Genomic DNA, 18,451 nt, shown 5'->3' on the forward strand with positions numbered 1-18,451 from the left:
CTATTGTTGTGTTGTTAAAATGATTTCTCATATCCACATGTAAGCATGAATTGTGAAAGGTTTTCTCACATGATAAGGGTTCTTAGAGTTGAAAGGTTTTCTCACCTAAAACAAATCAATGTTAAGAAGCTACTCCAATGATGAGGCAAGATGTGATTACTCATTCTCTTTAATTGAATGAGAAGAGACGATTGCCATGTTACATGATGTAAAGACAAGAGGCGATTACCCATGCTCTTTAATTGAATGACAAGAAACGATTGCCCATGTTACATTATGTATGGACAAGAGGCGATAACCCATGTTCCTTTAAGAGTTAAGAGTAATATGAATAAGAACTATTCCGTTGAAGTTAAGCTTAGAACCGAGTGCACAAGTGGCGATTACCCATGTCCTCTAACTATGTGCCAACATAGGATTGTCTAGGTAGACATTAGCTAGTGGATCCGCATAAGCTAGAAGTTCATGGTCCTTATCGTGGCATGTAGGACAACTCTTTTGGTGTGGGAGACACCGAATTTTATAATAGCTCTCATGGTCTTATATACCGATTAAGGCTACTTCCCACAAGTGAGTTATGATGACCTAAAGTTACTTCAAGGAAGTATCTCATGCATGTTTACAATGGCGATTATGGGCATTGACCATGTTTTATGACTCGTGCTTTCTAACTCTTATCACATGTTTAGCTTGATAGTTGTATCTTATGAAGGTATCTCCCCTGTAGCATGTTTTTATACATTTTATGAATGGCTATCATACTTAGTACATATTTTGCACTAACGCATACTCTTACCTACATTTTCTCAATGTAGCTCTTACAGTCAGGGTTACTAGTTTTGTGGCTAGAGTGCATAGAGGAGATTCCAAGCTTTGATGAGTCCTTATGCTTCAAGGAGGGACAGTTATTGTTTTCAGTGTTCCTTACTTCAATTTTGAACATGATGTACAGATTTCACCCAAATTAAATCTTATGTACTAGATGGCTTTGAGACAATGTTTTAGACTTCCGCTTTACTTTTATAAATGGGTTTGAGTTGAAATGTACCTCTTTTATCTCTTTTATTCTATTTCTAACATGATGAAAGTTGCATGGAGCCTTTCGAAATCTTATACGCCATGTTACGCCTACTACCTGGATCATGATAACATTTCTCTTATGTTCAATATCATGTTATTGATTTTCAGTTTTTCTAATGTACATTTTACTTGAAATTGCATAGCTATTCGACGAGAGAAAATAAAGTTTAGCATTCAGCGCTTTCTTTGGAATCAAGTGAAGAAAATTGGCTCTTCGATTAACAAAAAGAATAAGAGAATAAAAACCTCAACTATTATTGATTTGGTTTGGCTTGATTTATAGATTTTAAAAGATAATGCAAATAATTTGATTTGGTATTTAAAGATCCAAACTAACCCAGTTGATGTGTCAATATTGAAAAAGATAGCCCCACCCACAAATGACATCCCTATTGTACGCTGTTGAACCTCATAAAGGAGAATATAGAGAATAAAAAAATGTGAAAATGGAGTGGCAAACAATATCATCATCCAGGGAGTAGCAGCAAAAATGGCAGAGACGCAAAATGTAACCAAAAGAATAACTAACCTATAAACACATCTCCCATCCCCCGGATTTTGTATGCGCACATATATAAATAAATAAAGGGAAATTCTTTACATGTTTGTTTTTACACCTAGCACTCTTAGATAACTGTCATTTACAGTCGGAATAAGCAGATTGGTACCATTCTATGCCTGCATGCCAGGTTTTCACCACCAATTATGATATTCAACTGCATCAAACAGGAGAAGAACCATGTCAATTAAGCTTACAAAATTTATGACAACCCCCCACACATCAAACACAATGTTACTTCCCCTCTCTTCAAGGGATGAAAATTATTGCAAAAAGCATTCAAGAGGAAACTTCATGCCACCACCTTAAGTGGGCAGAAATTTTTGAACACGGGTACCAGTTAATCATATTATATCATATGTATGTGAAGTAATAACATCAGGTAAGCTGGAGTTTTCTTTTTTTTTTTTTTTTTTTTTTTGATTAAGACTATTCTTGTGTGGTCAGGAAGCTTGGTTGGTCTCCTTTATCTGAGAACTGAGATTGTTTAGCTGTTCGAGTTAGCAGCTTCTATATATACAAATGAGCCAACATGTCTTTCCAGAAGAAAAATCAGCCCTGTAAGAAAATAATGCATACAAAAAAACACAAGAGCGAGGGAAAGGGGGAGAGAGGGCACTTACAACTAGCTGTAGGAAGAGTATAGCAACCCACAAATGGGGTCATATTCACCAAACTCGGCATATAACTTGGATGGACAATGAATCCAAGGGTAAATTACGTTTTACGGCACTAAGGCATCACCACTTTGAACGGTACATCAAAAAGGAGATTGACACAATGGACAAGTTGACTTGTGAGAAGTAGAGAACCACTTGTAGAGGCATGCTGAATGGAACTTGTGTTTGCAGGTTTTGCAAGCTAGCCGTGGGAGGCTATGATTTGAAGTGTGAATGACACTGTAACATATGGGGCATTCCTCCACACCTTCAAATTCCTTGTCAAAATTCCGCTTCCATATGCAAATGGCTTCAGCTAAGGCACCATTCTGCATTGTAGGAAAAACAGGTAATCAATTTTGCCCGCAAAGTGTATGCGGGATCATTGAGAATATCCAAGTACTAGCTGGTCATTCAAGAAACACAACTTACACTAAGCAATTAATTGACATCAAAGATGGTAAAATACCAATACCTAAAACTTGGTATATATAAAAGTGAAGGGTGACATTTTAAGTTAAAAGGTGCGCCTCAGTAAGAAACATATGCATGATCAAAGAGCAGATTATTAAATGTAACAGCTATGTATGTCAAGGGCAATAAATTCAAATATAGCAGATGGGAGACTGACAACTAACAGTACTGAGCAGAGACATAGAGGAAATGATCAGGGAGTGGAGAATGATGCACAGATCCAAAGTCAGTGGGAGACACCTGATTACGAAGAAATGACATCATTGACATTAACCATTTTCTCTGCTTAACCTCACTAATGCCAAGGCTCTTAGTACAATCTACATCCACAGGTCGCAAAGGGTAAGATCCCGGAAGACGAATTACTAGGTCCATTCCTGTTTCGTCTTTTGTGTAGGTAGCCACCACTTCACTTGCAGATTTGCTCACGGTGACAGAGAAATTATCATCAGCAAAATTGGCTTTTTTAATCTGCATTTGAATGAAGGTCAGCAAGGCATTTTATGGTCACAAAGAACATAAGTCTTGTGCCGGAAGTAAGATTACAAACACAAGCAAGTACAGGTACTTCATATTCATCCAGACTGGATTATTTTAACTAAAAGGGTAAGATTCTATAGCAGCCAGTTTGCCAGTCAAACTTCCACTTGGCTAGCATACATCAGGGCACTGAAAGAAATGTATGACCCTACCACATTCAAAATAAAAATGATTTCAGATTTTCAGGAAAACCCCTGGAACTCCCTTTATTTTGGTAAGTGTTTCATGAATTCATTTCAATAAATGTTCAAGTATCTCAAGTGCGTAAGGACGACATTCGTACCTGAGACAGTTCATTCATAATCAGAGGGGGGCTACAATATGCTCTAGTGAAAAATTCAATGGCAGATGAAGTAGAACGGTCACGTATATCGCTAAACCACCCTCGAACATAAGCGGGAAGAACACAAAGCATGAGGCCAAAAATTGCACCAGCAAGTGAAGCAACTTTTTCTGGTCCGACAGGCCAAAGTGATTCCAAGCAAAATAATACAGAAGTAGAAGTGATGGCACGGGTTGCACATTTTGCTGCTTCTGACACTGAAGCTGGAAGTTCTGAATCCTTCTTTTTCAAGCTTGATGGTACACAAAATTCCAAACGGATATGCTGGAAAAGGCAATCTAACACTGTTGAAGTAGCAAATTCTTGAATGTATTGAACCATTCTCTCCCTCAGGGGTGATGATGATGGTAGTGATACTACATGTGAAAGTAACAAAGACCAAGCTAGAAAGACCTTTATCTGAAAAATTTAAGGATATTTAGCAAACAGAAGTGGTTTATTCCATGCTTCTCCATTAGCTTTGAAGAAGCAAAAAAAAGACCCAAAGGGAGAGGGGAACAAAAAGCTAACCCGTTCAAATGCAAGCAAGTCCATTTGCAGAGCATCATATGGTAGCTTTTCCAGTATGGAAGAAACTTCTTCCCTAAGATTGAGACTTTCTTCAGCAGAACCGTCTGTATCTTGGTTGTTGGAGGCATCTCCACCAGATGAACATGTCTTCTCGACAGTGTACAAAGATAAGTCAGACACAGGTTCAGTTGAAAGAATAATATATGCAGCACATCTTAGGGAAGGAAGTGTCTTGGCAGAAAACAGCATTGCATACAAAGAGCTAACTGGCCCTTTACTTAGGCCCCAGATTTCAACTGATTTTACTGCCTTCTCTCTTGCAGTTGAAGAGGACTCGACGACAAGTGAAGCCACTAAGTCCCAGAACTGAGAATGATCAAGAATAGACGATGCTACAATGAAAGAAGCTTCACTACAATAAGAACTTGCCAAAGCCTGGGTAGCAGCAGTAGAAAAGAACAACCGAAGAACAGCTTCGATAATTCGGTGTTTGGCCATCTCCCATCTGTCAATTTTCAAGGGATTAGAAACATCAACAGGCTCTTTTGCTTCAATACCACTTATATTGCAAAATGAAGAAAATCCAATTAGAGCATTGCTTCCGAGTAAAATTGGAGAAGAGTCCACTGAAACGGTATCGTTGATCCTCTTCAGCATAACTTGCAAAAGTTCACAACTAGAACCATCCGTAATAACACCATTCACATTCTCAGCAACTTCCTCCATCACAACAACTGCTGCTTCAATCCACCACCTAAAACGGTATAGAACAAACTCCCAATCATCCTCACTAAAGTCTTCCCAGCAATAAGCAACTGCAACCAAAATCATTTTTGATAACAAAATCTGCACAACTGGCAGCTTGTTTGTAACAGATAATGCTGAATTCTTTCTCTGCTTCTGATATAATTCAAACAGTAACGTTCTCTCAGTAGAGCTGACATATCTTTCTGGTCTTAGCCCTTTTGCTCCTTCAATTTGTCGTACAGGATAGCAGGATATAACAAGGTGAAACCAATCTTCCATATCTGAAAGTACAAAATTCCATTACACTTACAATGGATAAGTTGCAGATTTTGTGAAATATGTTTAAGTCAAATGGATTGGAAAAAGAAATCAGATATTAGATGCATAAGCCAACATATACATCTGCCACTAATCAAGGCAGTGATTTGACTACTTCTTATGTTGTTTAAATCCTTTACAAAATTGACACATTGTAGAGAGGAGTAATTTACCTTCTGTCGTTTGCCATGCATTTAAGGGTGGAAAAGATTGTGTTCGCTGGAGCCAGTTTATGATAGCCTGTTGCACTTCGCAACAGTCAGAAGAAGCAGACTGCGATTTTGCAGCGCCTTGGCCAAATGAAACACTCAAGGGTCTAACAATTACGTCCATAACTGAAGGAAGTATCCTCAAACAATTTCTATTTATTGTTTCATCAATATGGAGTTTATTCAAAAGCTGATTGAAAAGAAATACTGCCTTGTCTTTTCCCCATACATCATCTTCAAAAAGTTTAGACACTAATGATATAACAGCTCTCATAAAGGGTTCTCGAATATTTTCCACGTGTGTAACAGGAGATAAATTTGAAAGACTCAGTTCTGCAACTCCCCCATGAATAAGTGCACCATCGAGCAAAATGGTGACAATAGAACCTAACAACTCATCCTCAGGTGTATAACATTCACTATTAAAATATTCACAGAGATAAGGTAAGAAGGAGCACAAGGCATTGCCGCCATTCCATTTCCAAGTGCACAAGATTTCAGCTGCCAGCCAGGCACGGGAATAATGACATTGCAGAGTTGTGGTAGGTTGATTAATATGATCCTCAGTTAAAGATGAAGACGTATTAGAAACAGCACCAGCTATGATTTTATCAAACCCCATCTTTGGTATAAGCCTGTCTATCAGAGCAACAAACCTGGTACCTTTTGGGTTCTGCAAAAAGTTAAGTACAAAACTATGAGATCTTATAATATAGATCTAATGTGAATGCATAACATGATGTAACTCACCTTGGAAAATCTAAAAAGATGCCACAAAATGTTATAAAACTAAATCGTTGAATGAGAAAGTTAACAAGAATATGTTTACTTCATCAAAAAAAAAAAAGAAAAGAATGTGTCAAACAATAAAACCTCACTGTAACTCCCTCTTTTCCAACAAGGACATAGCAAGGAATAGAAAAACAGGTGCACAAGATCATCCCAAAGCTGATCAATATAAATTACTTAAGCGGGAAGGGAACTCACATCAATTGAAGCACTCTCAGTTTTCACCAAAGCTGCTCCTTTCCCAACTTTAATATCTGGTGCAACCCAAACAGGCCAAGAATCATCCTGGCTTAGAAATCTGTCTAACAGCTTTTGTACCTCAAACTGATCTTGACAGAGACATTCAAGAAGTTCAAGGACCCAGTGAGAGCATAAAGATGTGACTTCCACAGTATCCATATTTTCATCCTTAAGCACAGCACTCCTTACAGTCTGGACCAAGATGCTTTCCAGGATATTTCGACTATCTGTGTTGATACTAAATAGGAACTGGTTACAAATTTTGCGATGGAGAGCATGCACTAGCTCACAAGAAGCAAACCTTGACTTTATTTTTTCTGTGGATTCTTCACCAAGTTTATTGTTGAAGACAGTAGCCATGCTGCATTCCCATTTAATTACAAATATTGCAGCTAAGATTCCTGAAAGCAGCTCAACTTCATGATGCAAACATTTCAATGCAGAAAAGCCACCATCAAGCACTTGTAAAGCAAAATCGGCCATCTCATTCACATCCATAGAAGGTTCAAATCCCAGTTCTGTGTTATTGTCTCTGACAGGTATTACAGAACACATGACCTTGACCCATATGAAGGGAGAATCCATCATGAAAACTGTCAACTTCTTAAGAATCTCCTCAAATACTAGTACTAGTGTACTGCGGGACAGAAAGTTTGTTTCATCATCTCCTGCTATGCCACCCAGAACAGCACTGCAACAGAACAACAAAACAACCCAAAATAAAACAATAACAAAAAAGGGTTTGTGAGTGTTGTGCTACAAACTGTAGTCTTAAACAAATGAACAACACCTCAGGCCACTGAAGCCTAGATATTGAGATAAAAACAAAAACAGACAGACTATAACCACAGGTTCCAAATTATGGAAGATAAACATGTTGTCATCCTTGAGAATAATGTCTTTAAACTTAAAAAGAGTGCTATTGTGCCCCATGTTGGTTGAGCAAATGGGTTGTTGTCTCCTTATATTGTAGTGGACAACCTACATATAATGAGTTAATTTTTGTGGTCAAGTTAACCCTCATAGCATCAGCACCGTGCTCATCCTATCCTTGATGTATAGGACGTTGGGGCCATGTTCTTTTAATCATGTTCCAGATATCCAACTCTAGCGTGTATTGACATGTAGCTTCGAATCTTCAAAAATATCGATCGGCACGTGTCGGATCCTCAAAAATAGTGTATACACAAAGTACCCGATGTGGGTACGACAACATTTCTGGAGAGTCCAAGCAACTCAGATGTAGAGTATGGGTGTTCGTTGGCCAGTTTGGATGGCTTTTAGACTTTTCAGTTTGTGAATTTGGTTTCTTGAAATGCTATATCAATACCAATATTTACTAAATTTGGTATGGTTTTATTTTTTATCTTTTTGGTTTGGTAACTTCGATTGTTCAGCTTGTATAGAGATTTATTAAAAAAAAATTGTCTTCAAGAGATAAATCTTGGACAAAACACTAAAGAAAGTGTCTTTCGAAGCTAACCCATTTTCTTGACTAAGTTAAGAGGAAAGATCTGCAATTAATCAAACAATGACATAAGAACGACACTATCTATTTCTGGTAAAAGACAGGTAACGAGAAAAAGGTGTGGAAAGTTAAAACAGCGTTGTAGAATGTGTCTGCTTCCTCGCTTATAGCAAGAAGAGACATGAGGCAGGGGGTATATCGCTACACAGGTATGAAGCACAGCGACAAGAAAAAAGCGCTCACTTTAGGGGTAAAAGTGTGAAGCTGTAGGAAGTGTATCCTTTTACCTTCTGTCTAAAAGCTGGACGGTTTAAGGCGAAGAAGTACTATTTCTAAAGTGACTTTCTTCTGCAACTGCAATTAGGGTGACAACCTTCTGGTCTGGTTGCAACTTAGTGCTTCTCTTCTTCTTCAAGCTCAAGTATGGCCTTCTCTTCTTTTTCTTCTCCTCTCTTCTTCATTTCTCTCATTGTTGTAGTGGCTCTTTTTTTCATTCTCTTCTTCACGTAGTTTTCTCAGCTTCATTACTTCTTCAGCTTATATTTTCTTTATTAGTTTTTCCTTCTTTTCTTTGCTGATTTATAATTGAAATTTAAATTATTCTATTTTTTTCTACTCCGTATTTAATTCAATTGAATCAATTCCTTTTGTTTTCTTCTCTCTTTTTTTGTCATGTGCTCTACTTTTTTCACAGGTGCTCTACTATTTCATTTTTTCGCTTCGTTAATTTGATTGACATTTCAAGTTATTCTACTTCATTTTTTGAGTTTGTTAATTTTATCTATTTGTCCTTTTCTCTTTGTGTTTTCTTGTGTTGTGTGAATTATTTTGGTCTTTTTAAAAGAAAAAATTGTGTTTACTTTGATGAAGCGAGCACTTCGCTTCACGGCTCACGCTCTAAGCAAAGTGGGGCCTTGTCATTGTTTGCCACTTCACGCTCTCAAAAACACTGGATTAAAGAATCTAAGAATAAAGGAACTAAATTATTAGGCCTGCTATACTAGTGTTATAATCTTAAGTATGTGTGTATGTGTATTGTATAAGTTAGCATGTATTCCGATACGGTCTTGGTACTCTGCATTTTTTCCTAAATACCTTATACCATACCGAATTTTTCAAAAACTTAAGCCAAATAGCATATCAAAATCTGGAAATTTGGTTTCGATTCGATATGGAATCCCACCCCCCACCCTAATGCAGAGGGTGTTACAGTGCATGGGTTGTTCTCTCCTCATATAATGTTGGCCAATGTTCATCTCAAGAGTTATTTTTTTGGATCTTTTGGGATTGAGTTAGGGCAAAGATTTTTATCTTCTTATCAAGGAGCCCAAAAGATTTGTATGTGTAGCATAAAATTTAGGTTTGAATATTCTGATATCAATTATTAACTCAAGCTTCTACTTGTCGTATAGCACATTGAGATGTTCATTATACAATTTTGAGACAGGAGACAATTACCAAGATTTCAAAGCAAAAAATAATCACTCTTGGTCCCAATAATACAAACAACAACATACCGAGTGTAGTCCCACAAAGTGGAGTGGGTAGAGTGTACACAGAGCTTACCCCTAACTCAGAGGTAGAGAGGTTGTTTCCAATAAGACCCTTGGCTCAAGGAAAAATAGTTCAAAGCAGTCCAGAAGAAGTAACAAAAGTATAAGAAATGACGGATATAGTAAAAAACAATAGATAGTATGATAGTAACAGAAAGTACTAATGTAGAATAATATGGTAGACCCAGTCACTGTTTTCAAAAACGTTTTCAGGGCGAGTCTCGAGGCATATCAAAAATGCCTAGAGCGCAAATTGAAAGCGTAAATCTATAGGACATAAGTCCTAAAATTTGGGCCATCAGCCCTGAGCGTAAAAACCTACGCCCCGGGCTTACTTTATTTATTTATTTATTTGGTTTTTATATCATATTTTTTTATTGATGTGAATGATATTTTTATATTTTATGCTATCATGTCTTTTCAGGTTGTAATGATTTTATCTAAAATGTGCAAATTAACTTCCGTAGAAAATGACATTGCTGAAAATAAGTTTTTAGGTAATCAACTTTATTCATTGCTAAGATAGAGCTTTCATATCACTATGTTCCTGAGACAACTTTATTCATTTTTTTTCGTTACTCTTAACACTTTTTATCCTATTTCTTCTTTAAAATATATAAAAGATAATCTGTACAAATATTACTTGAGGGTGGGAAGGACTAGTAAATGTGAAGATGAATGATGGTTACATTTTAAAGATTACTTTGGCTATTATCATATTTTAATATATAAGGAAATGACACCCACAACATAACTTATTAGAATCAAAGTTAAAAATGGGAAAATGCAACCAATTTATCGTTAGATAATCACTATCTAGTAAATTGAAGGAGACATGTGTGAAGAAAATATTTCAGTTATTTTCACATACCGCATATACGAAACATTGGAAGATCCAAAAGGTGGAAAAGCTTGAACAACAAAAACGGCAGCAGAATCCAACAGATGATGGTGCCAATGGGCTGCATAGGGAACTTGCACAGTGCTTCTATTGCTAGTTCTTGTTATTGCTTTTTCAATGAGCATAGCCAATAGAGAAAGGCAATCAGAGCTCACAATTCCATTGACAGATTTCAGTTCTTCCAAATTTGTTGCATGCATAATGATGCTAGCCCACTGTTCCGCTAAGTATTCATCATCAAGTAACGAAAGCAAGAGATCTAGACGCACGCTAGTAGTGGGACTGTTAGCCTGCAAGCACCATGGGATAAAGGTTTCCTTGAAGACATGCAAGAATTGGTTTCCTTCGGGTTCAATGCAAAAGATCTCTTGAATTATCTTCCGCGGACTAAATATAGAGACAGCAGCCACCATAAATCTCACTGCATTAGGGGAATCCTAGAATTGACAACCAATATGAGAATGAAAGTGAAACTGAACATTTGATAAAAGCCAAAGTAATTCCCAACACAGGAATTCTAGAATCATTTTTATACTGAAGAACGGAATCCTAGATAGTACAACTCATATGAGAGAATCAAAGTGAAACTGAAAAATATTGGTAAAAACAATCATCAAAGCAACTTTTGCTAGGGTCAGGTGTGAGAGTATTTTATTTACATATTCCCGAAGGAGCATATACAAATGCATACACATCACTGATCAGGCCGGTTTCAGGAATATGGTGAAAACCAAAAAAGAATCATTTGTGGATAAGATGAGTTTGAATTTGGGCTTAACCTTATTCAGGGAGCTCAGTAGTGAATCATAAACAAGCCAACAATATGCAGCTACAGAAATCTTGGGTCTTTCCTTTCCCAAAACATAATGTTCTAAAGAGAAGGCTAAGCTATGAATACTCACTAAAATAAGTGGTCAGCAAGTTTGTCTTCAAAGGGTTAAAATGAAGAGAGAGAAAAGTAGTTTTAGATAGGAACAGGCTTGTCAAACATATCCAAATTTCCTTTTTCCCTCTCACACTCTTTCCTCTGTTTATGGGTTCAGACCAAACTATTTTCCACTCACAAAAACACTATCAAAAGAAAACATTACCAAGGAATAACTTACAAGTGTTCTAATCAAGGGGAATGACTTCGACAATGTTGGTCCCACCAAATAAACTAGAGGCCAAGTTTCACCTTTCCTTACTGCTTGTTGATTCACTACTGACAAGAACTCAGTCACCCCTTCACCATTCTCAATAGAACTGTCTGTTTCTTGAAATACACCAAGGCAGGTCTCTTGGAATGTTGAACAGAATAGCAAAAGCAAATCAGGTTCCAGAAGAAAGATATCTGTAAGGATTTCAACAATACATTTCCCAAGATCTTGCGCATAACCCTCAGTAACTTTGACATTAAGTTGTCTTGATGCCTGATGAGAAGGTTGAATACCACCAGAAGAAAAATCCATAGAAGAAAAGACCCTCTCCTGGTTGTTTGAGCTGACAGAAAATAGGTATTCATGCCACAGCAGCTTTAAGAGAATCTGATCTGCAAGTGTCTGCTGAAATCTGTAGGGATCTGCTGCATCAGAATACCTGAAAGAAGGAATACATATTTGAGCAAAGAAACTAAAATAAACAATTCTGAACATAAAAATACAATGCTGACTTAGTAGAGATTTTCTTTGGCATGGCTGCAGAGAGAACAAAGGATACAATTTGGTCAAGTGGGTATTTTTGCAAAGAAATGATGAAGGTGGCTTGGGCATCATAGATTTGAGGAAGCATAACAACAGAAATGCATGTGTGACACATGAAGTCTTGAGGAAAGGAAAGATCATACTTCCTTGGTGCTCTTTATGTGGGAAAACATGGGAAACTAATAGTCACCTATTCTTACATTGTACTTTCACAACACAAATATGGTCCACGTTTCTCAACTTTTCAGAAGTGATATGGACTATGACAGAACATACAGCTGATATACTGAGTTGCTGGATCAGAAGAGGAGATAGCAAGAGACGGAAGACCTGGTGGAATTTAATTCCACACTGCATTTGGTGGACAGTGTGGAAGGAGAGGAATAGTAGGAATTTTGAAGATATATCCAATTTGATTCACAATGTTAACTGGAATTGCATTGTATCTCTATATTTTTGGTGTAACGAGACAGGATTAGAGGATTCAGATCAACTTTTAGAATTCTTAGGATCCTTGTAAGTTGTAAGTATTATGCTTTTTGTTTTTTTCTAAAGGTCCCCGGCATATCCTTAATGCCGAAGAATACAATGTTACCAATTCTCACAAAAAAAAAAGGTGATGGGACCACAGAAGTTCAAAGGGAAAAGTTCAGTGGACTCTTCACCTATCAGTGTTTTTCAGGCTAAATAGAAAACATTCTTTCATTGCTTCAAAAAGTGCAAGACGGTCTAGATGTGATGAATAACTCAAGCTTCTTCCTGCCCACAGATTCTGGAGAACTTCAAGAAGAAACTTCTGTGCTTCAACTGCTTGTGCAGGTACAACATCCAAAAATAACACGAGAGCGGGATATGATACTTGCTGCGATCCAAAACAGCCGTTTCGAAGAAAATGCCAAAATCTACTTAAAGCAGATTTTTTAATCTTCAAGCTACTCCAGCTCTCTGGAAATTTTCGCGAAAAAAGTAAAATCACATCCCACATTGATGAATGGCATGAGGGATCCGTTTCCCGAAAAGCTCCAAGTATTGCATCCGCAAGATCTATAATGTCTGTTTTCTTGATAGCATGAGGAATATTTTTTATGAGACTTCTCATGACTGAATATGTTGCTGAGCGAATAGCAGAGCTCTGAGATTTCAGAAATTCCAAAAATAACTTATGAGTAGTTAACAAGTTCTCAGCACATGAAATAGCTATGCTTTTGGCTTTAGAAGCACGCTTTGACTCGGCTTCCGAAACAGGCCGTTCAGATTGTGCGGTGACCACAATATCAAGAAGGGTGGCCAACGCCAGTAATGATGAAGAAACTACCTGGGATCAATTAGAGTAAGAAAACGAAAATAAATCAAGACGACTGTGGAGTGGGAAAAAAAAGATTGTAAGAATCAAATGTGAGAAGCAGCGAGAAGTCTAAATCTTTTGACAAGTAAGCTGGTTTCTCCATCTGTCAGCACCAAGGAGAAATTCAGGCAATCACTAAACGTTAACAGATATTACCTGCTTGTGCATCTCCTCCAGTTCATCTGATGCCACATTCTTGTCTGACATGCTCTGGGGAGTAAGCTTTAAATTTTCCTCAATGTACCTGAATATCTCTGATGTGTATAAAATCAAGACATCTAGTCGCTTATCTTGTGCTGGAAAAGCAGCCTGATAATATTCACATATGGCAGTAAGGCTGTGATGAAGACTGAACAGCTGAAAGTTTTGCTTAATTTTGGTGTAGGTAAACAAACAACTAAGTCAAGAAGTTCATCAACAAAACAGAGAGAATATAGTAGAACTAATAGCATCTCCTTGATCATTAAGATCATGCCCACTGATTATAAATTACACAGATTACATAAAATGCCGTTGGATCAAAAATTGTAGATCACAAAAACAATCCATTCAGAAATAGATTCAAATGGTGCATATTAACAGAGTAGGTACTCTACAATATGTTTTTTTTTATAACGAGGTACTCTACATTTATAATTTTTATGCCATGATGAGCAAAGCAGAGCTGGTCAAACATAAACAAAGTCTAACCAATACAAGTTATTATGAAGAAACTGTTACATGTAATTCATTTATAATTTCACTTCACCACGCTCATACACTTGCACATTGATCATCAATTTCATTTTGGAGTATAGTACAATTAGAAGAAGTTTATTTCATCTTCATATCCCATTTGAGAAAACCATGCAATTAGGTAGTAAATCTACATCTAACAAAAAAAAGGTAGTATTTTTACAGTTAAGTTACTTTCTGAGAAACTCATGAACCTGAAATGATCTTTTTGCAGCTTGGGAAACTTCATAGGCAGAATCAAATTGGGAAAACCACCATGGTCCCATCAAAGACTTCAAATATGGAGCAATGTCTCTTCTGCAAAAAAAAAGGAAAAGGAAAAGACCACAAAAATCACCTAAAGCAAAGGACCGGAAGGAACCAAATATTTAAAAGCTATAGATGGTATGAATTTTGACAAAAGATTGTAAAAGATACTCCATCCATTTCAAAGTAAATTGATTGATTTAACTTGGGCAGTTTAAATGTGCTTAGAGGTTGGAACAGAAGAAAAATTCCAAATTATGAATCAAGCTTCAACTAATGGAGAAGAAAGAACTATTTCTAACATAGGTATCATTTGTATCACCCAATCAGTAAATGATTTAGGAGTTAACTTTGATAAAATGTAAGTGTTTGTTAAGACGTTACTTAACTAACAACACTATAACTGCCAGCAGGTGCAATCTATCTATAGAAGCTAACAAGCAGCACAAAAACTATCCAGTTTTTATCAAAATAAAGAAAAAAGAGGATAAATTAAGAAACTGTAGGCAAGTCATCACAGCTAATTTACTCTGAAATTAGACTTTTGTACATGTAGCAGAACCAAGAAACTAACTATATCTAGTTCTGACTTATATAAGATAAGTACATACCCAACAACACCAACAAGGTTTGTCATGGTAACATGAGTTGCTCGTCGAACCTCTCTGTTGTAATCCAGTAGCAGCTTCTTATATTCAAATGCCTAACAGGAAGAACAGGGGAATAAAGGCCACTTAAGTGAGTGATAACTAGCACTTATGCAACCCAAACCATGAAAAAAAGATTAAAAGTATAGTAAGACTCCGTAGTTTCAACAACCCAACACTCTGACGGATGCACCTAACCTTTCATGAACATATAATATGAGTGAGCATAAGTTTTTTGATAACCACTATACAAGAGATCATATTTACAAATTCAAGTTGTATTCATCTGAAATAGAAATTTAAAATGATTTTTGAACTTAATTGGTCTGATCCTTTTTTTCATTTTTTGGATAAGGTAAATAATTTTATTCACATATTGGGAAAAACTTTTGTATAAAATAAGCAGAGAATCTACATCATAATTGATTCTCTACAAAATAGACTCAATTATCTAGAAGTCACAAGGGTGCACAAAAAAGCAATCAAAGACAAAAGTCTATCTCATGTATAAAATCATTTTCAGTCCCCTCAAATGTTCTACTAGTTTTCTCCCTCAGTACGACCCACATGAGCTAGCAAGCAACCTCCAATTGCCTGTCTTCCATGCAACACATCTCTGACAATACCTGACATCACCCACTGTTGACCTACAGTTCAAGACCACCCTCCACAAAACCGACTCCATCTCACAATGCAACAAAAGATGATCACCTTCTTCGCCCGAACACTTGCACATATAACACCAACTAGCATAAGTAATATTCTCTTCGTAAGATTCTTAGCCGTCAGAATCACTCCCCTCGTTACCATTCATTCAAAAAAAAACTTCTTCCTCGGAACCCAAACCGTAACTGCAACTACTTCTGGTAAAATGATTTAACTGTGAATGTTATCACTCCTCATCACCGGCACCCATCTCCTTGAACCCTCATTACAGGGAACTATGATATGTTTGTATAGTACCTCCTGCAAACTTTGAAACTCCTTGACTCCCACTCTTGTAGTTTTCTACTAAACCTGAGATTGTGGATTCCCACTTGTTGAAGAGAGGCGTGAAGTTTGTGGGCCGGGGATTGCAAGTAAGTTTGATGTTTCCTCCTCTTTTACTCCAGTGTTGAATGAGTTCTCAGATGATAATATGCTAGAATATAAATTTTGTTGTGTAAAGTAACGTAATAATCCTTCAAGTCTTGGTGATTAAGAGGTTGAAAAGGTGTTTGTTACTAGTGAAGAGGAGATACATGTCCTAACTTATTAGATATAGCCATATTGCAGGACAAAAACGGATGGATTCTTCAAAATTTTGGAAGGACTCAGTGCTAAATCTTACCAATTGAAATTTAACATTCCATCATTCAGTTCAAAAAGGTAAAATTTCTTCGTATGAGTTGCTTAAAAGTTGAAGAGAACAAGCATGAAACCCAAATATCGCAATGTTATACCATAGGGCACGTTATTTAAAAGGAGCACCAAATGTGCAAATTCTGTAATATAAGATATAGCATGGCCAATAGCCTAGAGATTTTCTTATTTGGGTATTGACTAGCATCAAGGAAAGAGGAGTGAGCATACCCATTGTGGCGTTATCGGTATTATCTCCTTTGCAGTCTTTTGTTGGAATAATTGAGATAGTGATGTCAATGCTTTTAGCTGTTTGAAAAAAAAAAAAGAATTTTAATGAGCCTTGTCAATAAAAAAAATAAAGCTAAAATGAAACATTGGAAGCAGTTCAAGGAAATTATGGCAGCCATATGTGGAGCAATCTTATATCATACTTGGAGGGCAAGAAATTGGAAGAAGTTCAAAGGAAAAATTGTTTAAATTGAAGAGGCAGTTAGGCAGATAAAGAAGAAGATTATAGAAAGAATATCTTTGCTAAATAATTCAAGTAAGCTCATAATTGTAGAGATTTTATTCAGCATTTAATATGTATTTAGTTTTTCTGTTATTGGAGGCCTATAACTGTTCCAGGAATAGGTGCTCTTTAAGATGTAAATGTTTTGTGGTGGTATGGTAATGTTTACATTTGTTACCAAAAAAAAAAAATAAAGCATCAGTGGCATATGGGCAGTTGAGCATATACAAAAATAAGTTGATACTTAAAACCAGCTCTTCCAAGTTGCTTCTAATTGATATCTCTCTTAAGTAGACATTATATCCATTCTATCCAAACAATGAATAATGAAATTACTTTAGTAGTAGGGTCCTTTCTGGAAAGCCTCTTGAGGTGTTGTGCCACTTCACTGTCAATATCCTGACAAAGAAAGTAATTAGGTCAAAATTCAAACACATAATTCTATGGTTGCCACATGAATAGTAGTACCAAGAAAGGGGGAGAATCTTCAGTTGAGTCAACACGGGAACAACCCATATAGCCTCCAAATCCAACAGGCGTAGAACCTTGGGGCAGCAAAGAAGCAGCAAGACTGGAATACCAATATCACAAATATTATAAAAAAAAAAAAAAGAGAGAGAGAAACGATAACTACAAGAAAGAATCAAAAAAACAAAGAAAATACACCTGCTGCTAGAGGGACGAGACTTGCTTCTAGCTCCATCTCCTTTCGGTCTCCCCATTATTCAAGAAAAAGTTGATTACAAAGCGAACACCCCAACTACAATTTATATGTTTGCAAAATTCACTGTTTTGCCTCTTCCAAATTTCAATCATAAACTTTTTTTTCTTTCTATTTACATTTATATTTTCACAACAAAAACCCTAATATATTTGTCATTACACATAAAAAGTCGAATAATGATGCAATTTTCATAAAATATAAGCAATATAGTGAGTGAATAAAAAATCATATTTATACGTTGAAAAATCTGTAATCATTTAACATTTTTTAAAATAAATTTATTAAATTATTTGAATTATATTAAATTAGGTAAATTATTCGTGCTTCACACTGGATTGAACTATGTTATTAAGCTCACATTGATCGGTCGGTAATGTTCGGATTTTCGATATATACTCTACATTATCAAGATCATATTATCTTACGCAATTCAAAACCTTAAAAGTTCTATATTTTTTATTTTTTTATTTTTTATATGCAAAAATTATGAGTGATAGAAATATTGTAAGTATAAGAAAGTAGTCTAGGAAATCTTCATAGAAATAGTTGGTCAGAAGTAATGAAATTTTATAAACTCCAAGAACTTATAAATAACAATATCATGTGTTAAAGAAGAGATCAAAAAGCCTTGAACAACAACGCCACGTTCATACAAGAACAGAATTAACTAATTCAAATGGAGGACCTTATGCTCCTTTTTTATGACCCTAAAATTGTTACTATCATAAATATTTTTCCTCATCGTCTCAAAATAATCATTACTATTGCTTAGATTTCATATCACCGGTCCAACTTATTTGAAAATGAACCATAGTTATTGTTATGGC

At 36.2% G+C, this 18,451-nt stretch overlaps 1 protein-coding gene across 1 annotated transcript; it reads right to left on the minus strand.

The window, feature by feature from the left end:
* Window positions 1-1,482: 1,482 nt before the first annotated feature.
* LOC101247956 (E3 ubiquitin-protein ligase listerin) lies at window positions 1,483-17,795 on the minus strand. Its single transcript, XM_010327951.4, has 17 exons — window positions 17,567-17,795; window positions 17,369-17,471; window positions 17,237-17,299; window positions 16,618-16,695; window positions 15,010-15,101; window positions 14,347-14,449; window positions 13,574-13,726; window positions 12,738-13,387; window positions 11,497-11,968; window positions 10,361-10,827; window positions 6,427-7,159; window positions 5,404-6,112; window positions 4,166-5,193; window positions 3,596-4,054; window positions 3,013-3,243; window positions 2,263-2,627; window positions 1,483-1,796 (listed from the first exon to the last, which is right to left on the minus strand). Exons 1-16 carry the CDS (start codon window positions 17,620-17,622, stop codon window positions 2,400-2,402), a joined length of 5,625 nt encoding a protein of 1,874 aa, XP_010326253.1. The 5' UTR covers window positions 17,623-17,795; the 3' UTR covers window positions 1,483-1,796; window positions 2,263-2,399.
* Between the last annotated feature and the right edge of the window lie 656 nt (window positions 17,796-18,451).

Source organism: Solanum lycopersicum, chromosome 9 (genome assembly GCF_036512215.1).
Source record: "Solanum lycopersicum chromosome 9, SLM_r2.1".
NCBI classification, from domain to species: Eukaryota; Viridiplantae; Streptophyta; class Magnoliopsida; order Solanales; family Solanaceae; genus Solanum; species Solanum lycopersicum.